General features: G+C 38.4%; 2 protein-coding genes across 4 annotated transcripts in view; both read right to left on the minus strand.

Moving 5' to 3' along the window:
* The window catches only part of tmf1 (TATA element modulatory factor 1), a 31,421-nt gene extending 25,576 nt beyond the window's left edge, over nucleotides 1-5,845 (minus strand). The window contains exon 1 of the mRNA XM_062969693.1: nucleotides 5,545-5,845. Coding sequence (XP_062825763.1) covers nucleotides 5,545-5,689 — 145 coding nt within the window. The 5' untranslated portion in view covers nucleotides 5,690-5,845. The remainder of the gene's footprint in view (nucleotides 1-5,544) is intronic.
* Nucleotides 5,846-7,888: 2,043 nt separating this feature from the next.
* uba3 (ubiquitin like modifier activating enzyme 3) lies at nucleotides 7,889-27,413 on the minus strand. Of its 3 annotated transcripts, none has more exons than XM_003217803.4 (18): nucleotides 27,285-27,402; nucleotides 27,103-27,153; nucleotides 22,971-23,091; nucleotides 21,803-21,883; nucleotides 18,628-18,710; nucleotides 17,137-17,217; nucleotides 16,408-16,451; nucleotides 15,675-15,739; nucleotides 14,318-14,473; nucleotides 14,129-14,231; nucleotides 13,646-13,759; nucleotides 13,338-13,391; nucleotides 12,518-12,554; nucleotides 12,358-12,439; nucleotides 11,661-11,761; nucleotides 11,464-11,527; nucleotides 11,320-11,374; nucleotides 7,889-8,679 (listed from the first exon to the last, which is right to left on the minus strand). In XM_003217803.4, exons 1-18 carry the CDS (start codon nucleotides 27,305-27,307, stop codon nucleotides 8,591-8,593), a joined length of 1,404 nt encoding a protein of 467 aa, XP_003217851.3. In that variant the 5' UTR covers nucleotides 27,308-27,402; the 3' UTR covers nucleotides 7,889-8,590. The 3 variants fall into 3 exon arrangements, with proteins under 3 accessions (XP_003217851.3, XP_003217852.3, XP_062825764.1); XM_062969694.1 differs by lacking the exon at nucleotides 7,889-8,679 and adding an exon at nucleotides 9,821-10,521 and having other exon boundaries at nucleotides 27,285-27,403; XM_003217804.4 differs by lacking the exon at nucleotides 27,103-27,153 and having other exon boundaries at nucleotides 27,285-27,413.
* Between the last annotated feature and the right edge of the window lie 490 nt (nucleotides 27,414-27,903).

Consider the following 27,903-nt stretch of genomic DNA (forward strand, 5'->3'; position numbering starts at 1 on the left):
TTGTCTCACCCCTGTTTGTAACTATGAGTCATTTGTAAGTCAGATGTTTGTAACATGGGGACTGCCTATATACTAAAATATGCCAAAATCCAAAACACTTCTGATCCTACGCATTTTGAATAAGGGATACTCAACCTGCATCTTATGCTGATCTTTTTTTCCTAATTACACACAGTGGAAAGAAAGAACAATTTGCTGCTGTTAAATCTCAGCTATTCCTCGCAGCATAATCTTTTTTGAACATTTATTCCAAAATGCCACTTCAACTGGCAGAGTAGGAGCCGAATTGGTGATTTGAGCATTGTATTATTATTATTATCAGACAAATGTTTCACAATTCTCTGATGTTGAATCTAATATGTTATTATTTGATTTATGGTTTTTTGGGGTTTTTTTGTTTGCACTTTACGGCATGGAATGTTTGCCGCTGTATGTTGTGAACCACCCTGAGTCCTCATTGGGAAGATAGGGTGGGATAGAAGCATTTTTATTATTGTTGTTATTATATTATTCTGGGTTTGAATCACCACTTGGCCATAAAACTCACAGGGTGACTTTGGGCAAGTCACATTCTCTCAGCCTCAAAGAACCTCTTCTGAACGAAAGATGCCAAGGAGATCCTGTGATCTGAAAGCGCAGAAGTGACTTGTAGGCATAATAGGAGAATGGTCTGAATAAGGATGAGGAATGAGGAGAGAAGAGAAAAACCTTGAGTTCTACACTGTAGAATTAATGCACTTCAAACCTGAAACTGCCATGGCTCAATGCTATGGAATTCTGTGAGTTGCAGTTCCATCTCTGTGAAAGATCATAAATTTACAACTCCCAGGATTCCACAGCCATGAGCCAAGGCAGTTACAGTGGTGCCAAAGTGTATTAGCTGTTCTGTGTTGTTTTGGTTGTTACTATTACTATGTATATTGTATTTTTGTTGTAAGCCGCCACGCGTCCCTTTTTGGAGAGGGGGCGGGATACAAATAAAGTTTATTATTATTATTATTATTCACACAACAACATAGTAAACAAGATAGATATGCTGGATTTCGTATCACAAAATCACAAGTCAAACACTTCCCAAGTGTTTAGGACTGTGTGATGTATTTTCAGAGGATGCGTGCAGATCCCAATAATTTGGAAATTGCTTCCAAATGCCGGCTGAGAGCTTTTGGCACGGCACCCAATGTGCCGATCACCACCGGGACCACTTGTACTGGTTTCTGCCAGAGACATTGAAGTTCAATCTTGAGGTCCTGATAGTGGCTGAGTTTTTCCTGTTGTTTTTCGTCAATGCGACTGTCACCTGGTATGGCGACATCAATGATCCAAACCTTTTTCTTTTCCACAATTGTGATGTCTGGTGTGTTGTGTTCCAGAACTTTGTCAGTCTGCATTCGGAAGTCCCACAGTATCTTTGCATGTTTATTATTATTATTATTATTATTATTATTATTATTATTATTATCATCAATATCATCATCATCATCATCATCAACAACAACAACAACAACAACAATGCAAATGCATCTCTAGAAACCAGAAAACATAGCCATTATATCCATTAGGTGCATGAAGATCGAATTGCAGCTGGAAGAGATCCCAATGGCCATCCAGTTCAATCCTATTCTGCCATGCACAATCAAAGCACTCCCGATAGATGGCCATCCAGTCTCTGCTTAAAAATCTCCAGAGAAGGACTTCAAAGCAGCATATTCCACTGCTGAACAGCTCTTACAGCCAGGAAGTTCTTCCTAATGTTCAGGTGGACTCTCTTTTTTTCTTTAAATTAGAATTCATTGCTCTGAGTCCTAGTCTCCAGAGCAGCAGGAAACAAGTCTGTTCCCTTTTCCTTATGACATCTTTTCACAGATTGTACCTCAGCTCATCTTTTAAACTGTTTTAATGATAATTATTTAAAGTTAGTGTCACTATCTTTTTACTTATTGTACAATGTTGATTATTGTTATTGTTAATTATTGTTTTTGTATACATTTTAGTTCTTTGTTTATATAGACACTAAATGTTTGTCTGTTATTATGTTGAAAACTGCTGAGTTCCCATGGGGAGATAGGGCGGGATATAAGTAAATTATTATTATTATTATTACTATTATTACTATTATTATTATTAAGTATGACGTCACACTCAACTCCTGAAACGATTCCATCAGCGTTGCCTTCGAAAAATCCTGGGTATCTTGGGTAGACAGTCGGACAAACATTAGTGTGCTGGAAGAAGTAAAGACCACTAGCACTGAAACAATGCTGCCATGCCATCAACTCTGTTGGACTGGCCACGTTGTCTGAATGCCCGATAACCGTCTCCCAAAGCAGTTACTATACTCCCAACTCAAGAACAGAAAATGGAATATTGGTGGACAGGAAAAGAGATTTAAATGGAATATTGGTGAACAGGAAAAGAGATTTAAAGATGGGCTGAAAGGTAACCTTAAAAACTGTGGCATAGACACTGAAAACTGGGAAGCCCTGGCCCTTAAGCTCTCTAGCTGGAGGTGAGCTGTGACCAGCAGTGCTGTGGGATTTGAAGAGGTACGAATGGTGGACAAATGGGAGAAACAAATGGGAAGGCACATCAAGTCAACCCTGACTGTGACTGCCTTCCACTTGGAAACTGATGTCCTCACTGAGGAAGTATATGTGGGTCAAGAATAAGGCTCTACAATCCAAGACACTACACATCCACTGTCAAGACACTACACTTGGAAGGCCATCATACTCGGACAACAAGGGATCGCCTAAGTAACTAAGTAAGTATCATTATTATATTTATACATGGCTGTCATATCTCTTCTCAATCTTCCTGCCTCACCAGCTCAATAGACATCTATCTTGAGCAATGATCAATCTATTTGCCCCCAAGGAACTAAGAATGTTTCTGTTCGATGTTTTGTTTTTATATTTGATATAACAGGTTGCATTTTAATTTAATTCTAGTTGTTGAGTCATAATTTGCTTTTATATGTTGAGTTGTCAATTTCCATTATTGTGGATGTACTGTTGTTGTGTTCAGGCATTGAATGTTTGCCTTTTATGGAATGAGTCCCTCTAGGGAAATAGCACAAAATATAAAGATTATTATTATTATTATTATTATTATTATTATTATTATTATTATTATTCTGCAGGCTAAACAGATCCCTCTTTAAGGGATTCATGGGCTCCAGACCTTTATTTATTTATTTATTAGCAACATTTATATCCCGCCCTTCTCACCCCGAAGGGGACTCAGGGCGACTTACAAGCCATACCGTGTTTCCCCGAAAATAAGACAGTGTCTTATATTATTTTTTACTCCCAAAAATGCGCTAGGTCTTACTTTCAGGGGATGTCTTATTTTTCTATGAAGAAGAATTCATATTCATTGTTGAACCAAAAAAAATGAACATTTATTCTATACTGTACAGTAGTTGTCATCACAAACCAACATAACTAAACCAGACAAACCGTGACCTCTGTCAAGAATTTCTTGTTACTGCCATTATTTACATATACAACTGGTATGTAAGCCGCCCCAAGTCCCTCTGGGGAGATGGAGGCGGGGTATAAAAATAAAATTATTATTATTATTATTTTATTTTATTGTATGTCGCAGCAAACAAGATAGATATGCTGGATTTCGTATCACAAAATCACAAGTCGAACACTTCCCAAGTGTCTAGGACTGTGTAATGTATTTATTATTATTATTATTATTTTATTATGACACAGCAAACAAGATAGATATGCTGGATTTCGTATCGCAAAATCACAAGTCGAACACTTCCCAAGTGTCTAGGACTGTGTGATGTATTATTATTATTATTATTATTATTTTATTATGACACAGCAAACAAGATAGATATGCTGGATTTCGTATCGCAAAATCACAAGCCGAACACTTCCCAAGTGTCTAGGACTGTGTGATTTTTATTATTATTATTATTATTATTATTATTATTATTATTATTATTATTATTATGTACATTTACCAACCCTGCATGCTACGGTGTTTTGTTTGACGGGCGCCGGGCATGCTTCCAAACAAAAACTTTACTAGGTCTTACTTTCAGGGGAGGCCTTATATTTAGCAATTCAGCAAAACCTCTACTAGGTCTTATTTTTTGGGGATGTCTTACTTTCAGGGAAACAGGGTATGTACATACAATATATTATATTATTTGTATAGCACAATATAAGCACTATATATTACTATATTGTACTATAACACTATAAGGAGCCCTGGTGGCGAAGTGTGTTAAAGCACTGAGCTGCTGAACTACCAGACCAAAAGGTCCCAGGTTCAAATCCCGGGAGCGGAGTGAGCGTCCACCGTTAGCTCCAGCTTCTGCAAGCCTAGCAGTTCGAAAACATGCGAATATGAGTAGATCAATAGGTACCACTCCGGCAGGAAGGTAACAGCGCTCCATGCAGTCATGCCGGCCACATGACCTTGGAGATGTCTACAGACAACGCCAGCTCTTTGGCTTAGAAATGGAGATGAGCACCAACCCCCAGAGTCAGACATGACTGGACTTAACGACAGGGGAAACCTTTACCTTACTATAACACTATATAATAATACAATTTAATAATATTAATTATATATTAAATGTAATATTACTAATAATATTACAATATAATGATATAGTACAGTATAATTATTTAATGATAGTATTGTACTATGCTAATAATATAATGTATTGTATGTGAATGTAATTTGTAAGCCGCTCTGAGTCCCCTTCAGGGTGAGAAGGGCGGGATATAAATGTTGCTAATAAATAAATAAATATTGTAATATTATTAGTAATATTACATATAATATAAATATACCATTATAATAATGTATAACAGTAGAGTCTCACTTATCCAAGTTTCTGGATTATCCAAGCCATTTTTGTAATCAATGTTTTCAATATATCGTGATATTTTGGTGCTAAATTCGTAAAAACAGTAATTACAACATAACATTACTGCGTATTGAACTGCTCTTTCTGTCAAATTTGTTGCAAAACATGATGTTTTGGTGCTTAATTTGTAAAATCATAACCTAATTTGATGCTTAATAGGCTTTTCCTTAATCCCTCCTTATTATCCAAGATATTCGCTTATCCAAGCTTCTGCTGGCTCGTTTAGCTTGGATAAGTGAGACTCTACTGTATTATTATTATTATATTTTATTACATTTTGATCATTTCAGTTATCCTTCCAGCTTGTCAATATCTCCTCTGCCAAGAATTGGACACAGTTTTCCAGGTGAGGTCTAACCAAAGCAGAATACAAAGGCACCATGACTTCCCTCGATCTAGCCAGGCATGGGCAAACTTGGGCTCTCCAGGTGTTATCGGCTGTTAGGAATTGTGGGAGTTGAAGTCCGAAACACCTGGAGAGCCCAAGTTTGCCCATGCTTAATACAGACACTAGACTCCTTTTGATGCAGACCAAAATCCCATTGGTTTATTTAGATGCTGCATCACACTGTTGGCTCATGCTCAGATTGTGGTCCAAGGCTCCTGGAGCCCGTTTACGTGTATCATTCCCATCCACTCACCCGCCTCTCCAGGCCTGGCCCGGAGGCTTCCTTCCTCCTCTTCCTCTCCGGCCTGGATGTCCAGCACCCGGTCGATGGACTTCTGCGCTTGCGACAGGGCCTGCTTGGCGAAGGTCGAGAGGTGCGAGGCGTTGAACCAACTCATCTCCTTTCCCTCAAGCCGCCTTCCTTTGGCCCTCGGCAGCCATGACAGAACCACAGGGAAAGCGAGAGAAGACCCAACCGCACGAACCAGGACAGAGCCACTGCTCTCTTCAGGGAGGAGAATCGCCCCGACCGCGCATGCGCCGCGGCCGCCCTGCGCCCGACTGCGCACGCGCCGCGGCCGCCTCCTTTGCTTCCACGTCGCCAAACAAGCCGGCGCCGGCGCTCTGGCTGGCGGGAGTCTGTTCACGTGACGGGGAGCTCCCGTTGCCATAGTGACCAAGGAGCGTTCAAGCTGGAGACGGAAAGCAAAGCCAAAGGGGAGGCCTGGAGCTGACGTCACTCTGTTGACGTCACCTAGATGATCATGATGACGACATTTATTTCTTGGTTTAGCGCTTTCTCCTCAAAACTGGGGCCCAAGGTGGCTCACAATTTAAAAGAACAACTGAAAACATACAACTGAACCTTAGAATTAAGGTCCCTGAATAAAATCCCACATTATCTGCTTTGAACTGGAATATATGGCAGTGTGGACTCAGATAATCCAGTTCAAAGCAGATAATGTGGGATTTTCTGCCTTGATATTCTGGGTTATAGGGCTGTGTGGAAGGGCCCTTAACTATGAGATGTTTGTAACTCTGGGACTCTTGGGAGACATCTACACTGACCATTTAATGCAGTTTCTATACCAGTATTGAAGTAAGTGGTTTCGCGGTGCAGATTACATACAGTACTAAATTCTGCAACCAGTTTGAGGCCCAGATGGTGAATAATACACAAACCGCAGAGCATTAAAGCCCATTGTGGGCTTTCTTTTGCACGTTTCTGTGGAAACATTGTCTGGCCACCGCAATTGAAACTATCTTTGGACTGCATGACATGGTCAGTGTCTGTGAATGCCTTATCGTGGCAAGGCAATTTTCCATACTGCCTAAAAGTTTTACTTTAAAAGGGCTTGATTTTTTTTCAGTCATGTCAGAAGCAACTTGAAAACATCTTGCAAGTCGCTTCTGGTGTGAGAGAATTGGCCGTCTAGAGAGACGTTGCCTAAGGGATGCCCGGATGTGTTAGCTGGGAGGCTTCTCTCATGTCCCGTTATAGGCTTGAGCTGACAAGCAAGAGCTCACCCCAATTTATGGATTCAAACCAGCAACCTTCAGGTCAGCAGTTCAACCGGCACATTGAACCGACTGCGCCACCACGGCTCCTTAACGGCTCGGTGAAATGATTGGACAGTCTCCTGCATGCATATCTCGGGCAAGGTTCTGGGTTCATGGAGCAGTTTTACAATGGTTCCAATCTGTCTTGGAGCAGCAAACTCCGAGGATGTATTCAGTTGCTTGTCTTCCAGGTTCACTTCTCTTTGCTTGCTGTTTTAACACAAAAAATAATTGGGAAACGATATCCAGAATTTTAGATTTTATTGCACCAGTATCCTGATGGCACTCAACTCTATCTCTTATTTCCATCTAATTTCAAGGGAGTGGAAGCTCCTCCTTTGGAGGCTTTTAATCAGAGACTGAATGGTTATCTGTCAGGGATGCTTTGAGTGTGCTTTTTCTGCATGGTGGAGGGTTGCACCAGATGGCCCATGTGATTTCTTCCAACTCTATTATTCTATCATTCCAAGTGATTGTCATGCTAAAACTGTGTCCGATGTTCATAACGGATTGGAAGAACATTGAACACATTGAATTTGGTAACAGATTCAGTTATGCTCACAGCACGGTGGTTCTCACCTTGTGGGTCCCCAGGTGTTTTGCCCTACAACTCCCAGAAATCCCAGCCAATTTACCAGTTGTTAGGATTTCTGGGAGATGAAGGCCAAAACCTCTGGGGACCCACAGGTTGAGAACCAACTGTCATAGCATAAGCTTTTCAGAAATTCAAGATGCATTTACACTGGAGAATTAATGAAGATTTATACCACTTTAACTGCCATGGTTCAATGTTATGGAATCATGGAGATGTACTTTTACAAGGTCTTTAAGCATCTCTGCTACAGATACTGCTGTCTCACAAAACTAAAATTCCTGTGATTCCATGGCACTGAGCCATGGTAGTTAAAAGTGGTGTCAAACTGCATTTGTTCTATAATATAGAGCCAGGCTCATCTGAAGCAGACTTTGGATAGTGTTTTTTCCCCCATGGGTAGCTGTGCTGATCTTCAAGCAGGCATCACTAACATGCTAACAGGTTGAGGTAATCCTTGTACACTTTTTATTAATAAATACTCTAACTGTGAAACACCAGTCCTGAATAACAATCAAGCAACTGCATGCACATTAACAATAGTATTTGCAAATATACAGAGGAATTTCATTTTTTTATCTACAGGGGAAAGTAAAACTTTTCCATATTGTGAAAAAATACACTTACGTTTTGGCAATTTTTAATATATAACAAGTCATTGAAGACATTAAATAAAGCAAGAAATACATCCCTTATTTTATTCTACTATCCGGCTGTCTGAACTAAGATTTTGAGATTTTAGAAAACAATTTAAAAATCTTTGTTTGCTTTTTTATTGTATGTATTTGGAGAATTTGCATGTTTCTAATTCATAGGTACTACTAATCTATTGACTACAATGAAATTTCCACATGCAGGAGGAAGTGTTGTCATGACTTAAGTGTAATAACAATTTTTCAAAAAATTGCTATACATCAAGATTTCTGTACATTACTGAGATTTATACAGATAACAACCAAATATTGGTTTTCAAAGTCAGTTCGAAAGTAAGAGCAATTTACTCAGAGTAAACTAATTTCCAGCAATGCTTGCAACAACAGGAATAATGTCTGGGTAAGTTGTCTTTCCTCCTGGTATAGTGCATAACAGTAGCTTTACAGGTTGTGCAAGCTTTCTTCAGTGCATATCAACATCCCTTGCATTTTCATCAAGTAGTAAAATGAAGTTTGAAGAGTACAGTTTGTGGTGTAGTGACATCTGCAACTGCAAGTTCCTGGCCATCAACAAGTCCTAGCTCTGCAAACAAGAAAAAGTTATAAGCACAGAATGCTCCATAGTAGTTCTGTAAAAAGACAAAGAAGTTCACATTTTGTTTTTATCTGAGTAGTTGCTGTTGCATTAGTATGCAAGCATTAGGGCAATTTGTTGATTAAAGCTTCAGATTAAAATGGAAATAACTGAATGAATACAAATTGGGATCTCCTTAATATGAACTCTGCCTTTGGGGAAGGGGACTAATTACACATGTCTTCTCTTTCCTCCATAAGGGTCCTTGAGTTTAAAACTTAGTGGGCACTGGGTGTGCAACTAGCCCTCCTTCCCTTTATTCTTCATTTACTGTATATGCAAAACTATTCCAAAATCCCCAAGAATCCAAAATCTGAAAACATTCTGGTTTCAAGCATTTTGTAGAAGGGAGACAATCTCTACTTTGCTGTACCCAAGAAATCTCTGGATTCTGCCAATTTTCTTTAACTTGCCTCATTTTTACAATCTAGCTTATATACTGCAATTTTAATATGAAGAACCAACAGCTATCTTTGAATAGATAATGAATTAAAGAGTCTCCTTTGTTTTGTATTTTCATGAAAGCAGCCAAAGTAAGTAGGGAGCCAGCACAGCAATTCTTCAAAAGAAGGAAATCACAAATACTGGGATTCAGTGATGTGTTTTTGTTGGATTCTACCATTTCTGCCAGAATCCTCATTTATATAATTAGATACATAGCCATTCCCCTGCTTCCGTACAAACACCATCAAGTGAAAGGTGCTTACATCACATTAATAGCTGTAAAAGACAGTTAACACATAATTTTGATAACACTGAAAAACTGCAAGGGCTCAGCTGTGAAGTTCAGTATAGCCAAAGCAGTCATTCCTTTGACTACCAAAGATCATGAAGGGGCACCTTGTTATTTACTAAGGCCAGTGATGTCTTATACATCTGATACTCATGTTTAGGTGGAAACTGAAAACAGGGGCATTAAATCTCTATTCCATTAGCTTCTCTGTCACATTTATAGGCAAAACTTTTTTTAATAATATGGCTGTGCTGTTGATTCCTAACTATTTTGTTAAACCTGACTGGGCAAATCGAATTAAATAAACGTTTAGTGATATAATAATAATAATAATAATAATAATAATAATAATAATAATAATAATAATAAAACTTTATTTATATACCGCCCTATCTCCCGGATGGGACTCAGGGCGGTTTACAGTCATAAAAGCAACACAAACATTACATAACAACATAATAACACATTATTAAACAAAGTAAAATAATACAATTATAACAATAAACAACATTTACATGACCAGATCAAGGGGACGGGAACCATAAACCCAATATATTAAAATGCATCATTTTAGGCTAGGGAAATCTTGTGCAATATATTCAGGCCCAGAAATCAGCGGTAGTCCAATGTAATTACTCAAAAACCTGCCGACACCACCAGGTCTTCAGTTCCTTACGGAAATTGGATAATGTAGGGGATTGTCTAATCTCTTTTGGCAGTGCATTCCAGAGCCGGGGAGGGCCACTGCCGAGAAGGCTCGTTCCCTCGTCCCCACCAGCCGCACTTGAGACGGTGGTGGGAACGTGAGAAGAGCCTCCCCGGATGATCTCAAGGTCCACACTGGCTCATAGGAGGAAATGCGATCACGGAGATATGCACAGTGTATATTTCACCATATGACTTTATCAAAGAGGAATCAGTTCCCTCTACACAGCTGTTTTACAATTGAGTTATATGCTTCAAGAATTTTTAAAAATGTTTTATTACCTGTCTTTTTATTGCTCTTTGTCCCTAGACAATATCCCCTTAGACCATCTTAACAGACAACGGAAACAACACTGGAGAAGAAATATAGGCCTGTGTTTATGAACATTGCGACCTTTCTGCTGTGGAACACCCTTCCCAGAGATATACAGCAAGCCCCAACCCTTTTGAGTTTTAGATAAGCCCTAAAAACATGGTTATGTGCTCAGGCTTTTAACGAATAAATGACAAAGAAGACCCAGACTGATGTATGGCTAAAGCACGAGGATATTGGATGAACGGATTTTAACCATATGTTTTATTTTATACTGTATTCGTTGTTTGTAATGGATTTTAAATGCTGTTATGATTTTAATTATGTGTCGGCATCGAATGGTTGCCAATTGTACGCCGCCCTGAGCCCCTTTGGGTGAGAAGGGCGGGATAGGAATATTGGAAATAAATAAATAAATTTCTTCTCCTGTATGATTATTAACATCTTAGTCTGATGGAGGCTTTCCACTGAAGTTTCAAAAGCGTGCATGATAAATTTCCTGCATTTTGATTGGAAAATGAAGGCATTGGTCCTGTATAGATTGTAGATTTTGTCATAAATTGCTGTAAGGCCAGCAGAGTTTGTAGTGATTGTTGTGTGCCTACAAGTAATTTCCGACTTATGGTGACCACAAGGCAAGCCAATATTGGGGTCTTTTGGCAAGATTTATTCAAAGGAGGCTTTGCCTTTCTCTGATGCTGCCAAAATGTGACTTGCCCAAGGTCACCTAGTCGTCTCCATGATAAGATTCAAACCCTTTTTCAAGAGTTGTAGTCCAATGCTAAAACCATTCCACCTCACTGGCTCTCCCTGAATATGTTTTTTTTTTTAAAGTTACCTTTTAAGGTCTTTGTAAGATTTGGCCTTGTTCGTTCTTCAATTGAAGCTACTGACTGGAATGGAGAGAAGAAAAAACATACACTTTATAATACTTTTGTTTAAACTGAAATAAACAGCTTAACTAGTCAGCTATATTGATCACCTGTATATAAAGAGTTTTATTTCTCCCATATACCGTGGCTGTTATTGCAGGAGATTTCATTTGTCTGTGGAAGAAAAATAATAATTAGTAAGACTGCAAACCAAAAATCCTAGTTTCACCACACCAAATCTGGTAAGAATGTGTTTTTAGAATTTCTGGTAAAGGCTTTTAAATAAACAGTGTATCAATCCACTTACAACGAAGCACTGTTGGTCAAATAATCCAAGACCTCCTGCAGTTTAGCTGATGAAGAAAATTCTATGTTTTGTGGAAGCTGGCTACAAGCCAAACAGTTCTCCTGTGAAGTTGCAAATGGAGTAATCAGCATCTTTGTGATGTAAATGGTATAATTCAAATTAGCACACACACTCTCCCAAAAAACACATGCAATATACAAAAGAAATTTCTGCAAATGAAGATATTATCTTGTGTTTTGTTCACCTTTTTGCAACACCATGCTAAGAATTAAAAAAAAAAACCCAGGTAGGTACACCTTTTAAAATGTGCCTCATGACTTTTGGAGTTGACATATCCTAGATTTTAACTTTGTCAACAAGATAGGAAAGAGATTGCTTTTGAAGTTCAAATATTACATACAACATATAAAATAAATTGGCAACATATACAATTTTTTTTTTTAAAAAAAGGGCATTAGCTTCCCAAAGAAAAACAACCAAATATTTCGAATTTCAGATTGAGTCATAAAACAAATGCAGATCTCTCCCTCTCCCTCCCTCTATCACTCTATCAATCTATCTTTAACAGTTGCAGTTCCCATCAAAAAATTACCACAATGCATTCCAGTTTTCCTTCTTTAATTTTTTGGAAAATGTATTAGAAAATAAGTCCAAGGAATGTCAAGAAGAAATAAGACATTTTTTCTGCATCACCAACCTTCTTCTCGGCTTCAAAAGTGTATGTGTAGAGACCATCTACATCATTAAACATCAAATAGTTGTTCAGAGGCATATATGCACTGTAATGGGGAAAAAACAACCTGTTAGCCTTTATAAACAACACATTTGCAAAAATATTTAATTAGGAAGCAAATTACCTTGTGGCTATTTTGAATACTTCCGTGGCACATATAGCTACATGGAAAAGGAGAGAGATGAAAAACCTGAACTATTTAAACATCAAAGAAGGGAAGATAATAATCAACTGTCAGATTTACAGAACCACGGACAATGAACATTTTAAGGTGTCTAAAGCTTGGATATCACCAAATGCTGCTATGCAGGAAACCTGGATTTCACTTAAATGGATCAGAGTCCATTAACTTGGAAAATTACTCTGTATCAGATACTGAATTAGATGCCAGCAGAATCTGAATCCCCATGTTGATGGCATCTAGCTTCCCTAAACTATCCATTTACATGTGTTTTTCTAAGGCCTACACCCAATTGTTAAGTCTCAAATAGAAGAGAGTCATTGAATCTCTTCTGAGGTTCTTCTGGTAATTTTCTGGTAATCTTTTGGTAATTCAACCACTCTACACTAATTTAGGTTTTACTGATGAATGGATTTAGTGTACCCAGAACAAACAACTGGATTTAGGCCTAAAGCTTGAACACTTTGGAAATCACCTTCCCAGCTGCAACATTTCCATTCTATCAGCCTAATTTTGGCCTAATTTATACATAAATAAATTCCATTGCCATCAGTGTGATTTACTTCTTAGGAAATCTGCAGAAGACTGCAACCTAAACCTCACATCCTATATATGCTAAGCATAGGTACATAAACAGTGCATTGTAACTTGTTTCCTTTTATATACACACACATTCAAGTCAAACATAAAAGTACCAAAATACCATCTCTAGCTGAAATGTTAAACATATAACTAGAACCCAAAACTCAGAGCATTACTGTACCTGCAATCACAGCATTTGTAGAAGCTACTGCTGGAATGATTCGCTTTACAACTCCTGTATTGAGAGAAAAAATGCCACACACCATTACACTATTGCTATGTACAACAGTATGTTTAACAACAGCATGAAAGATTTCTGTAGACTTAATAAAATCTACAGATGTAGTATCAACAGCATCTTGAGATAGATAGGACTCTTGTTCGAGCTGGTGCAGCTCTTATGTAAAATGCAGAAAATTAATTAGTTTGCCACCAGTTTCCCAGAGGACAACAATACAATTTGAATAGACAGCTTTTAATCAATTTTACCTTGTGTGAGCCTATAAGTTACACCTTTGATACTAAACTGTGATGCTCTTTCTAATGATTTTTCAAAAATCCACTGAATGTGTTCTGGGTCATCTCCATCCAGAGAAACACCTTCTACAAGAAAAGGTATAACTAATATTAGTCCTTCACACCCACAATTTATCATGGTTCATAAACCACATATCCTTGGAATCTCATTGAAAGAGTGACTAACAAGAAAACATTTACAGGAGCATTATTTATGTATTTGATTTAATGTATACCTCACCTTTCTACCAAAATGGGACTCAAGGTCAAGGCTTATTAAGAACTGCAATTTCTGCTACAAACACAATTTAGAGAATCAGGAAGTCACAACATGATGAGGGAGTTCTATAATTACATTTAGGTAATATCTTGCAAGGTGAGTAAAATAAACAGGACAAGGTTTTTACATTACTCAAATTTATATTTTGATTGAAATGCAAAGAATTCACCGATTACCTCCAAAAGGCTGTTCCTTGGGCCACTGCAATATTCTGACATACTCAATACAGTGTTCTGGTAACCGAGGCATTGAAGCAATTGTACACATGGGAAAATTGACCTGATGGAAAGAAATCCAAAAATTATTTATCATGCCTTTGAATAGAGGAAAACCCCACCTGTATCCGCTCAATTCTTTTTAGCTACCTGTGGTGGATAAAGCTCAAGAGTACACTCAATACAAGCTGTCATTCCAGGAATGATCACACGAGCATTTCCTTTAAAGCCTTCTGTTCCACCATCAATCAACGGTATAATGGAACTCGGATCCAACACCCCATCTTCATAGTTTAAAAGAGAAATCTGCAGAGGAAATCAGAATTCACTGCATTAGGATCATTCCCTCTACACTTAGCTCCTTATCTTAATTTATATACAGGCAGACTCTGAATGACAAACATCCAACTTACAAATGTTACAAGGGGGTAAGACAACAGGAAGTGAGAGAAATCTATCCATAGGAAGGAAAATTCACTCCTGAAAGAGTTATCATGGGGAAAAGGTGTCTTCACTGAAGCTTTAGCACCAAATCCTTGTTTCCATGACAACCCACAACTTTCAAAATCCAATTGTCACAATGACATAAAGTGAGGTGAACAGGGGCACAGACAGCAAAAGAAATGTTACAGGGGTGTTAAGCCTTCCCTATGTTATCCAAAGCTAGAATACACACACACACAGATGCATGTATATTTGGCTGGAACTACACTTTAAAAATGTACCTGTTCTGACTTACATATAAATTCAAGTTAAGAACAAACCTATAGAACTTATCGTAACCGAGGGACTGCCTGTACTTAATGTTCAGGCCTCATTTCAATTGTCTGAAGTAACTGTAGCAATAACTATGCGTAATTCTGTTGCAGAAGGTGTCCACACTAAAATATGTTGCCTTTCAAAATCCTACATTAAGTGATTTAAATGAAATCTATATATTTTCGCACTGCATAAGCTTAAATCAACACCATCCACCCTCTACATTCCAGTACCCTTTTGTATACCAAATCAGGAAAGATATTATTGTAGCTGTGGGATATATGGCAGATACACACACTGGAGATCTACCAAGACATTTGAGATACGTTACTGACACAACAGATTTCTTTGAAATGGCACAGTATGACTGGAGGTGGCATCTATACCAATTTTCCAATGGCTTTGGTATACATTTCTTAAGTATCTTATTACAGGGACAAGAAATAGCAATCCACATGGCAGTCCTGCCTCCAACACTCTTACTCAACTTTTAATTGAGATATTATAAACTTTTGCCTACAGTTTCTGAAAGGTTGTGGGAGAAAGGGAGGAATGTAGAAAAACATCTGAAAAAACACAAAATGTCCTCTTTCATTTCTCTCTCTTGATTCAAGGCAAACTGCATATGCTGTGAAAAATATATAGATTGCATTTCATATCCTGAATAGTTAATAATTAAGTGGAATTCCACTGCTCATATTTTGCAAATACTGAGCAACTTTACTATTTAATTATCAAAAATATTTACCAGCATGCCATTTATCCATCTTCTTGCAATTATTGAATCCAATCCACATACAATGATATGAAATTCTAGAAGAAAAGATATGAATGTTGTTATATTGACATAATATTTATGCCACCATCCAATATTGTTAGGATATTTTCCTGCTGGTTTTATAAATGAACTACACTTTATAAACTGAGAGTTCTGTTTAAAATATTATATTACTTTTTCAGTATACATAGCCAACATGTGCCCCTTCGGAACTTTTGCCACTACGGTTTCCATAATCCCTTATTATTGGCTACGTTGGCTAGAACTGAGGAAAGTTGCAGTAATTTTGAGCAGGGATTCTTAAACTTTTTCTACCCATGATTCTTTTCCACCCAAAAAAATTATTTATGACCTCGGATATATAGGTATTTAAATATAAAATAGGTATAAAAACCTAAACCTTTACTGACAATACATCAACATTTGCAAGACTTAATGAACAGGCTGATTTTCCATTTTATGAAGCACAGCTGAAACATTTTCTACAGAATCCACTCTAGACACTGCATGCTTTTGCTAAGAGGTTCGTGTAAATGAGTGGCGCTCAGAAAACTTTTACTGTTGCCAAATTTTTCGCAACCCCAACATTGAGCTAAGGGAATCCCATTTGGGATTGGGACTCACAGTTTAAGAAGCCCTGATCTAGAGAACAAATTGTTTTAGTCACAACTTCTCAGTCTGAGAAAAAAAATCCACAACTTACGTCTATAAAAAGATTCATCCAGGTCCTGAATCTTTTTGTAATGTCTGAAAGCAAGTTATAGTAAAGGAATTTTCTTAGGTTTACCAGTTTAGTACATAAATAGCACCGAACTGAGTATACAAGTCATACTTTAAACACCACAAAATCCAAGTCTCAAAAAACAATGTTTTAAAATGGCTCTAAAACAGTGGTTCCCCAGATGTTTTGGCCTTCAACTCCCAAAAGTCCTAACAGCTGGTTAACTGGCTGGGATTTCTGGGAGTTGAAGGCCAAAATATCTGTGGACTCACAGGTTGAAAACCACTGCTCTAAAACATTCCCCTTCAAAAATTTGGAGAGTTACTAAAACAAAGCTAGACTCATAATAATATGACTATATTTCAGACTACCCCTATCTAATATTGCTTGGGAAAAACAGTGGAAGAAGACTATTGACCTCATATATTAGTGAGGGATTCCTATCAAACATGGTGAAGCACTATGGGAAACAGAATGCTGGCTCAAGACTTTCTAATATAACTCACTCTGAATTTTCTGGTGCCTTAAAATAGATCAATATTCAACCCTAGAGCAAAAAATCTAAAAATCAGTTTAGAAAAACGTACCCTTTGAGAATGTAAATTATCTTTTAGTCATGCAATACAATAAGTCAAACAAAACATCAGGAAACATAGGAGACTGAGCATATGAAGTATAAATCCATGTTATCATGTCTTCATAAAAGGATACGGAACAACAGCACAATTGGGAATTCGGTTATTTAAAAATTCAGCAGCAACATCTGCTTTAGGCCGTCCAACATCCTTAGGTCTGTAAAATCAAAACATGTTAAAAAGCAAAATCTGTTTGCCTTTTGCAAAGGTCCAAAGGAGTTTGCTAATTATAAACAGGAAAGGATGACACTTAGTGATTCTGTCAGAGATGGCACTATCCTTGAATCCATTTCAGTCTAGTATAATACTATGTTGTAATAATAAATTCATTGTTTTAAACTACAAGTCATAGTGTTTTACTTTCTATGAATATTAATATTTCTTTATATCTACTCTTTACAGACACAGGAGAGTGAACCCAGATTTAATCATATTTAAACCAGATCTGATGAAATCAAAATATTTATTTCAATGAGTCTCTACAATATATAGTCAAGCCATCAAATCTCATTTGGTTTGGGAATCTAAGCAGGATCAGCCCTACTTAGTTCTTCGACGGGAGACCATCGTAAGTCTTACTGAAGTGAAAGAGGGTTTCTGTGATGCCTAGGGCACCTTTGGCCCCTGACCCTGTGGTCATTACTGTCCAGGACGAAGAAGACTTGGGTTTTCTCCCATGTCAGCAAGATTCAACTCCTTTCCAGATGCCTCATGTTGACATCTCCGAGCCAGAGCCAATTAACGATGCCCTTGAAACAGTGCCGGCTCTCCCAGATTCTCCAGAAGGTTTAGTGTTTGATCGTAGGGCATTTGTCCAAACAGAGAGATCGCAAAGACAAAGCTTGCAGAGAAGCGCCAGATTAGTGGAGCGTGGCGACTATGGCTAAGCCCTGTTCTCTTGGGAAGAATTTGGGAGTTAGACACCTGGTGTGGTGACTGTGACAAGCTCAGTTCTCTTGGGAAGTTTTAGGGAGTCAGGCACCTGGTTTGGGGGAACTTATGAACTTCAATAAAAGTATTGCGCTGAGAACTTTCTTTCATGGTGTCAACTTTACTTCTAACTGAGAAGCATCATCGTCTCTAGCTCTTGAAATCCAAGTGGCCTGAAGGTGTGCTACTCTTGAGTAGACCGGGCGCCGGTCTACCTCCTTGCCAAGTTTGGACTGCGTTTCAGCTCCTGCACATCCAGTTTATGCCTTGCCCTGAAATCCTGCTTTTGGACATTTACTCCAGAGAACTCTTCTTGCCACTTTGCTCCTTTTCCCCCACTCAATACTCAAGCCGAGTTTGAGTGTGTTTCGGTTTCTGGATTTTGGACTCTAACATTGGACATAAGACTTTCACTTATTGGACTAATTTGATCTTTCCTGAAAGGTCAATTGCTTATTCAACTTTGCTGTTTAATTCCTTTTGGAACTTATTTTGCTTTAATAAAGATATTATATTGTTATTGACCTCTGTGTTGGTTTTCAGTGCTCTCACTGCCTAGGGGTGTAACAGTTTCTTGTAGATGACAGCTTCATTTCACACTGCATGGGCAAACAGGAAATTTAGAAGTGTGACTTACCGAAACAGGAACTGTCTATTCAAGTTAGATACATCAATGGTGTCCATATCAATGACATGAATCTGTCTAAAACCAGACAAAGCCTGCACAGATGAAGAAATCAGGGTTACAAAAAGCAAATCAGAAACCTTTCATTTGTTAATATTTCTGGAAAAACTAATACTTGTCAAAGATTTAGCATTAAAAAAAACCCACCTCCTGGTAGGCACTTCATTGTTCACTCATTTGCTCCTCCTTTTTTAACAGCCTGGTGGCCTGCCAAGCAAAGGACTTGGTTTGCAGCCACCTGTTATCTTCATTCTCCTTTTCTCAAATGCCTCTGGATCCCTTGTGGGATCTAAAGAAGATGGCAGGTGGCAGCAAGTGGGTGTAGAAAAGGCATTTTGCTTTTAAGCACACCATGGTCAGTCACTAAACAGTAGTCTGTTTTTCAAACAAGATGCATTTTAACTTAATTAGTTTCCTTCTGGGAGTTGCTGAATTGGCTGCACCCACCACAGCAAAATTTTAAGTATTATAAAACCTCTCCTTTGGCAATTGTACTTGCAATGATGCCAATGATACTTACTAAACATTTCAGCTATACCCATTGATTCAAAAACTTTGGAGATCCCTGCTTTATACTTTATTTAAAACATTCACCCCACCAGCTCAATAGACATTTTGAGCAATGATCAATCTATTTGCCCCCAAGGAACTGGGAAATTGATGCTTCTGTTTGATGTCTTATTTTATGTCTGATGTAACAGGTTGCATTTTTAATTTAATTTTAGCTGTTAAGTTATAATTTGTTTTTATATATAGAGTTGTCAATTTTCATTGTTATGGGTGTATTTAGGCATTGAATGTCTGCCTTTTATGTTTGGAATCTGCCCTGAGTCCCTCCGAGGAAACAGGGCAGAATATAAATAAAGTTTTATTATTATATTATTATCCTACTGATGCATCAGCCCCAAAGTCAAACACAGAATGCTAACATTCCTGTTACATAAGGGATGTTTTTTAAGAGAATACTCTGGCAGACTTGATAAAATGCTTATAGAATGTAACTTGGAGTTCTGCCAGCTCTGAGATCATATATCTTTCCAGTACTTGTTTTTTGTGAGCAAACTCTGATATTTTAAACTTTGTTGTTCCAGTTTCTACTATACTTAAGAAAGGGCCAATGAAATCACTTAAATATGTATGGTTTCCATCTTAATATGAAACTTACAATTGAGTATTGAAACTCTTTTCTTAGGGTGCATCTGCACTGAAGAATTAATGCAGTTTGACACCACATGAACTGCCATAGCTCAAGACTCTGGAGTGCTGAGAATTATAGTTTGGTGAGCCAGCAACACACTTTGGCAATGAAAGCTAAATATCATGTAAACCTACAACTCTCAGGATTTCAAAGCATTGTGACTTGGCAGTTAAAGTAGTGTCAAACTGCATTAATTCCACACTGTACATGCACCCTCAGAAGCTCAACTGCTTTACACAAAATGTGTTCCAAAGTCTAACTAGTTTCATCCAGCCATAAATCATACATTTCCCTAATCTGCTGGGCCAGGTGCTGCCTGGCTTGAAATGTCAGGTTTTAGTGTATAGATGTACCTACGATAACACAGCCCCATTACTCAAACCACTACACCATACTGGTTCTCATTTACTTTTGCGCAGTGACAAACTGGAAATATGGCAATCTCAACATCAATTTTGGAAATAGCCAGAAGACACATAGAACTAAATGAAAAACAGAAATATTGCCAAACAGAAGGAAAGCACCTGATCATTTCCAATAATTATACATACAGCCAACTTTAGTTAAGAGTTGGAAAGGCAACAGGAGATCACTGTGTGTCCTGTTTCTTTCTAGGCCCTAAGAACCAGCAAGCCAAATTCAGTGGTCCTGAGTAAAGCTGGTTGGCAATTTAATAGTCAGAAGCAAATAAAAAAAAGCTGAATCTATTGAGAAAACAATGTCTTAAAAGAAGCTAGATTCCGAAGGCTCTGAAACTTAACGAGGTCTCCAACACAATCTGTCTTTTAAAGCTATCTAAAGGTAAAGGTAAAGGTAAAGGTTTTCCCCTAGCATCCATGGATTTGAAAGGCTATTCAATACTGCCAGGCACTTAGTGATATTATCTTGCAAATGCATTAGATATTCAGTTTATCATCATGTTCTATGCTCCCTGAGTATGGCATGATATTGATCTAGTAAAGGATGAGTAAAATTACACTTGTATAACAACACTTTCCTGATTCTCCACCATTAGCAGAATGTAAGGAAATCTCAGGAATAGTGTGGACTGTAGATTTTAGGAGAGCACTGGATACTAAATTTAAAAAATTCAGTAAGGGTGCCTTGTACAACGAAAACCCAGGCTTTGTTCAGACAAGGTGCCTTTAGATTCAAGGTGACGAAAAGAACCCTTGGGGTGCATCTACACTGTAAAACTGATGCAGTTTTACACCACTTTGATTCCTAAAGTGCATTGCTATAGAACCATGAGTTGACATTTACAAGCTTTTTAGCATTGTCTGCCAAAGAATACAGATGCCTCACCAAACTGCAAATCCCAAGATTCCATAGCACTGAGCCAAAGAAGTTAAAGTGGTGTCAAATTCCATTAATTCTATAGTGTAGATGCACCCAAAGGGCAATTTTGAATAGTTTGGGTCCAAAGGTGCATTGTTTGAACAAACCATGAATTTAACTTATACATGGCATTACAAAGGCCCAGAAATGACACTCCAGAGGACATTAAGACAGAACTGTCTTTGATTTTATTTTTGGACAAGCTTTCTTTATACAATTCAAATATAGTTCAACATCTAAGAAACATTTTGTAAAAGATTCTAGCATTCTGAAGCTACAGGGACCACTACTGAAATAACTATGCACATAATACTGGGATTCTTGTATGCTTTTATAGATCTGGAAAGACTGCATAACCCACTATATGTGAAGTACATCCTTCATTCATTATAAGATTGCACTGGCTTTCATTGTTGTAAGTCATTTACATTCTTAGATGCTGAAGCAATTTATTAATATGCATTATATTGTTAGATAATATTAAACCCAATAAGTCTGGATAATTTCATAGGCATGGAAGAAAAACATGCGAAATAAACATCTTCTATGTAAATAGAGCAGGTTTTCAACAAATAAAAATGAAACTGTTACCAGATTTTTCAGAAGTTCACATCCTAATCCTCCTGCTCCAATAACTAGAACTTTACACGTGTTTAACAGAAAGTCAAGGGGCTGTAAAGAACCAAGACAAACAGTTTGTTGAAAACAGGGAAATAGATTCTAACTAGTACAGTGGCACAAACTTACTACATAACATTATAGTATTTTTAAAAAGTCAAAATCAAAGTAAGTTACTGTAAATGAGTCTTTATTTATTCAGTATAGATTAGATCTGCACTGTCGCATAATAATCTGATTTTCTAAAATATCAAATGTATATAAAAACAAATATTAATAAGGACACACTAAACAAAATATATTCAAAATTTAACATACATTACTATCATATTGACTGCTTAATCTACTATTCCATGCAGTGAGAATCTACATAAATACACTCTTGACCTGCCACCTCTACACAATAAAAAGGACCTGGCGTCCTACTAATCCTTTTCAATATAATCCAAACTATTCTGAGGCCACTACTATGCCCATTCCTGAATCAATGTACATGTGAACATATCTATTCAATGGAAATATCAATTGGGTAAAGGTTTATAACCAGGTACACACAGGCATACATTTACAGTCAGAATTCTTCCTTGTAATGAAGTAACATATTTTTTAAAATGTAATGGTAACTCAAATTAAAAGGACAGATACAAAGAATAACATGGCCACATAAGCAGGAGCAACTGGTATACATATGCGGAGTATGTTAAAGCATACCAATTCCAAAAAAAACCATCTAAACCCAGTTATCATTACATATATTTCAACCTTGGACTCTATCACTCTATCAATCTATCTGCAATCTACTTGGGTATTAACAGGCATTAGGTATAACACAAAGACAAATAAGCAATTTGACATCATCTTGCTAGTTCACACACTGTTTCATGTTTACTGTTTCACAGTTTAGTTAATTATCATAATTTGCTCTTGCATACATGAAAAATTCAAGAGGTTCTTGGTATCCACAGCTACCCTTTAACCTATCCTTCATTATGCAAGATCACTGGTCAGTCACAGACAAAACTATTTTGTTAATTTCAGACATATAGTCTTGCTCACCAATGAATGCAAACAGACAGATGTGTACACAACAACAGACAACACAATACTAGAGACATTTGTATTGAAAATAACATTTTCTCACTTGAGTGCCTGGCTCGAAATCAGGGTGTGTGAATGGTCCAGATCGCTCGAGGAACTTCTTTACATGGTTCCAGCGACCGTCCCAGTCTCCATTGTCCCCACACCCACCATCAACAGCCATTCTGCACAGAACACAGAAATTCAGCTGCAAAAAACCAGTAAGAAAAGAAACACATGCACAAGAACAGTGTCTCCACAAACCTAAAAGATTTCCATTTTGCACTGTTGAGGTATTTCTCACACAAACCTTGATGAAAAATGAAAAATATTCTATTCATCTATTTTATTAATGATGAAAAATATTCTATTCATCTATTTTATTATAATTACTGGGAATACACAAAATCTTTGGGATTCAATTGATTCAATTAACATTTAAACACTTTAGCGGATAAAGAACGTATTTTCCATTCAAAAGAATTCACTATATGGGATATGTTACCAAGACAGTCTTAGAAATTGAAAGGATATAGAAACTGCCTTTGTATAATGACATCTTGAAGCTTCAGATTTGTGTTCCTCAGACAAATAGTCCGGGGAACTATTTCCTACAGGACACCTTATTGACACTAACAGAGAGAAAGAAGTTGGTAGCGTAAGCTTTCATAGACTACTGTATATACTCATATATGTCAATGTCATGTATAAGCCATATATAAGGTTTTGAGAGAAAATTATGCATTTTGATGTGGCCCATTAATAAGGGGAGGGTTATTCTGTAGAGAGGGGAAAGTGTTAGTGCCACATACAGGAGTCAGCTGTCATGACTGCTGCCATTTCCCCATCTAAACATTCAAAAAGCCAGAGGAAGTGGAGGAAATAAAGGGAGTTAATGCTTCTTTTAGGTTCTCCCAGGACAGACAAAGCTCTTGCCTTTTGTCTCTTTGCTCAGATATTATTCTTTTTTTTAATAAGAGTTAAGACACAAGAGTTACATTGGCACCTTAGATAAGTTAATCCAAGTTTTGAGGCCTGACTAAAATTTCTAGATGTATACATGAGTATATAGCAGGCATGGACAAACTTCAGCCCTCTGGATGTTAGGAATTGTGGGGGTTGAAGTCCAAAACACCTGGAGGGCCAAAGTTTGTCCATGCATGGTATACTGTATAGGGTAAGACTACTTCTTCAGGTGCATGAATTGAATATTTTCAATTAAGAAAGTGAGAAGTAAGCAGTATTTCTAAAAATGAAGTCAGCTATTTCTGGCTTGATATATAAGGTAAGCAGACAATGAAGGGCAGAGGGAGGCCAAAAAAAAGTTCACCACTGAATTTGATAAGGTGATTGAAAACAGGAGATACAGTATGACCCCCCAAATCTACATATTTGATATCCACGGTTTCACTTACCCCATGTTCCAACAAATATTTCCCTTGGAAGTGTTTGTGAGCCTATCTAGTCCTCCACTGCAATTCTGTGGTATGCTTCCAGACCAAATATAGTCAAAATGTATGGGTTGATTATTATCCATGGTTTTAAATATCAATGAAATGGGGAGGGGTGTATGGATACTGTTCACAGAAAATGAATGCAAGTCTTCAGACAAATCCAGAGGAAATTAGAAATTGATGTATGTGGCTTTAGAATCAGGGGATATTGTAACTTGCTTAAATAAATATTTTAAAGCCAAGAAAAATGCCTTTATTAAAAATCCAAAAGGAATGTGGCATGCAAGGCATTCACTTCTTTCATGACAGAGTCTTATCAGTTGCTACACATTAACAGTAGATTCACACATTAGCTGGCAAATATCTTAACTTTTTATATATAAACTGGGAATTCCTAGACTGGAAAGTGGCTTAACTTAATTGGTGCAATTCTGTAGTGTCTTCATAAGTGTACAACATGCCCAATATGATTTTGTACCCAATGCAACATTTACCTTAGAATTACGCAGATTTTCTAGTTTTTTAAAGGAAGCAATTCCAACCACTGAATGCAAAAAAAGGTGAATGCACCCACAACTACAACTCTCATCAGAATTAATGCAGCCTGAGACCACTGTTAACTGCCATGGTTCAATGCTATGGAATCATGCAAGCTGTAGTTTTACAAGGCCTTCAGCCAAACTAAAATTGCATTAATTCCACAGTACAGATGCAACCAATAAGAAACTGCACTGATGGCTGAAACAGACTTTAGAAACATTTTTGAAGTTTCAAAACCAGAATCATCTTAAGTGCAGCCATTAAGTGGGAACCACCACATTTCCTTCCTGATAATTCTTTCTCTCTGATAGAATATAAGTAGCAAAATGATAGAATGTAAGTGAGATTGTATGAAGTCTTATATTATAGCAGAATGTTGCCCCTTGATTGTAAGCTTTTTACAACACATTCTGTATACTTCGCTCCCTGGTTCCTGTCCATAATGAGTGGCCTGTAGCATGGGGAGCTTGTAGATCATGCTAATATGGAGGACAACTTTGAAATGACATGGATCTTGTCTAAATAAACCAGGCCTACTTTTTTTTATAAATACACTTGTGCCTTCCAGTGATTGCTATTTAGATTGCAGTGCCTTAGATCAGTACATGTGCCGGTAACCTCAAGGCTGGACTTCTACAATGTGCTTTACATTGGGCTATCTCTGTATCAAAATTGGAAACTCCAATTACAGTAGTTTGAAACATGGCAATCAGGTTCGTTAGAGGAACAACTAGGAGGGGATGGATTGCGCCTATATTATGGTCACTTCACTGGTTGCCAGTTGGTTTTCAGGCAAAGTATAAAGTGTTGGTTTTGACCTTTAAAGCCCTACATGGTTTGGGTCTAGGTTACCTACAGGATTGCCTTCTTCTGCACAATCGGCCCTTTAGGACACTTAGGTCCTCTGGGTGACACTCCACCCTGAGTCCCCTCGGGGAGATAGGGCGGAATACAAATAAAGTTTTACTGTTATTATTATAATTGAAGACCTGTCTCTTCCAGCAGGCCCATACAATCAATTTTAAACTGTGAATTTTAACTTTATAATGTATCAGTAATGGTGCTTTAATCTTTGCCCTATGTATTTTTAAAATATGTATTTTAATAGTATTATGTTTTTATCTGTGTGTATTAATTATGTAGTTAGGCTGTTAGGAATTGTGGGAGTTGAAGTTCAAAACACTTAGAGGGCTGAAGTTTGCCGATGCCTGATCTAAAACCTGAGAAACTGTAGTTGATTAGTTTATTGTGCTGGTGGCCTTCTTTTGGGATTTGCAGGCACAATTCAAAGTGCTGGCTTTAGCCTACAAAGCCCTAAATGGTTCGGGCCCTGAGGGACCAATCTCCTTCTATGAGCCCACATGAGCCCTGAAATCGTCAAGAGAGACCCTTCTCTCAGACTCACCACTGTCACAAGTGCATTTGGTGGGAACGAGAGACAGGCCCTTCTCAGTGATGGCCCTAAAACTCCCTTCCTAGGGAGGTGCGATCAGTCCCCTTCTTGCTGGCCGAATGTGTTGCCGAAGGCTTTCATGGGCGGAAACACTGGTTGTTGTGAGTTTTCTGGGCTTTATGGCCATGTTCCAGAAGCATTCTCTCTTCCAGAAGCATGTATGGCAGGCATCCTCAGAGGTTGTGAGGTCTGTTGAAAACTAGTCAAGTGGGGTTTATATATCAGTGGAATGTTCAGGATGGGAGAAAGAACTCTTGTCTGTTTGAGGCAGTTGTGAATGTTGCAATTGGCCACCTTGATTAGCATTGAATAGCCTTTCAGCTTCAAGGTCTGGCTGTTTACTGCCTGGGGGAATCCTTCGTTGTCTAGTTTCCAACAAACCTCCCAACCTCTGAGGATGCCTGCTCTAGATGTGGGTGAAACGTCAGGAGAGAATACTTCTGGAACATGGCCATACAGTCCGGAAAACTCACAAGGCAATAATAATATAATATAGGTAACCTTGTTTGGTCTAACTTCAGTGTGCCTGAGGCCCCCGTCTCCACAGACCATTTAGCGCAGTTCCAAGTACTGAAGACAGTGGTTCCAATGGATGGTGGTGACACAAACCTCCCCCCGAGGCGCATGAAGGGCTTTCTTTTGTGGGAGTTTGAAGCCAGCTTGGAACTGCGCTACACGGTGGGTGCAGACGAGGCCCTGGCCTCCCTTGCCCTTCCTTCCTTCCTTCCCTTCGCTGTCCCCGCACTGACCCCATCTCTCTCTGCCGCCGCCGCTCCTCTAGCCTCCTTCTTTTCTTCTCCCTATAATAAGGGGAGAGAGAATAAAAGAAGGGTCAGTCCCTGGCTCCCGCTCCGGCCAACACAGGCGGAGGGGGAGCCCCACCCGGACCCAGGGCGACAACGGCGGCAGCAGCGCCCGCCAAGACACTTACGGCTCCTCGCTCTCCGCCATCATCGCCGCCGCTGCTACCGCTCTCGCCCCACAATGCACCGCGCGGCAGGAAACCCGTCGCCGGCCGGGGGCGCCATCTTGCGGGTATAGAGGCAGAGCCAAGAAGGACTGCAGCTGCCACTTCCGGGCTTCCATCGCCGCCCTTGGCAGGGCCTAGACATCAAGAGGCCACGATCCTTACGCGCCACGGAAGAGCTTTCCTCGTGGGGCCCTTCCACACAGCCACACAACCCAGAATATCACGGCAGATAATCCATAATGTCTGCTTTGATCCGGATTACCTGAGTCCACACTGCCATATACTCCAGTTCAAAGCAGATACAGTAGAGTCTCACTTATCCAACCTTCGCTTATCCAACGTTCTGGATTATCCAACGCAGTCTGCCTTTTAGTAGTCAATGTTTTCAATACATTGCAATATTTTTGTGCTAAATTCGTAAATACAGTAATTGCTACATAACGTTACCGTGTATTGAACTGCTTTTTCTGTCTATTTGTTTTAAAACGTGTTTGTGGTGCTTAATTTGTAAAATCTTAACATAATTTGACGTTTAATAGGCTTTTCCTTAATCCCTCCTTATTATCCAACATTTTCACTT

The sequence above is a fragment of the Anolis carolinensis genome, chromosome 2 (genome assembly GCF_035594765.1).
Source record: "Anolis carolinensis isolate JA03-04 chromosome 2, rAnoCar3.1.pri, whole genome shotgun sequence".
Lineage (NCBI taxonomy): Eukaryota > Metazoa > Chordata > Lepidosauria > Squamata > Dactyloidae > Anolis > Anolis carolinensis.

Coding starts and splice junctions, on each gene's coding strand:
- uba3 (XM_003217803.4), bottom strand. CDS start 27,307: ATGATGGCGGAGAGCGAGGAGCC. Junction 27,154..27,284: donor ATGGCGGAGAGCGAGGAGCC/GTAAGTGTCTTG, acceptor CCCTTATTATAG/GGAGAAGAAAAGAAGGAGGC. Junction 13,760..14,128: donor CAAGGAACAGCCTTTTGGAG/GTAATCGGTGAA, acceptor CTTTTCTTGTAG/AAGGTGTTTCTCTGGATGGA.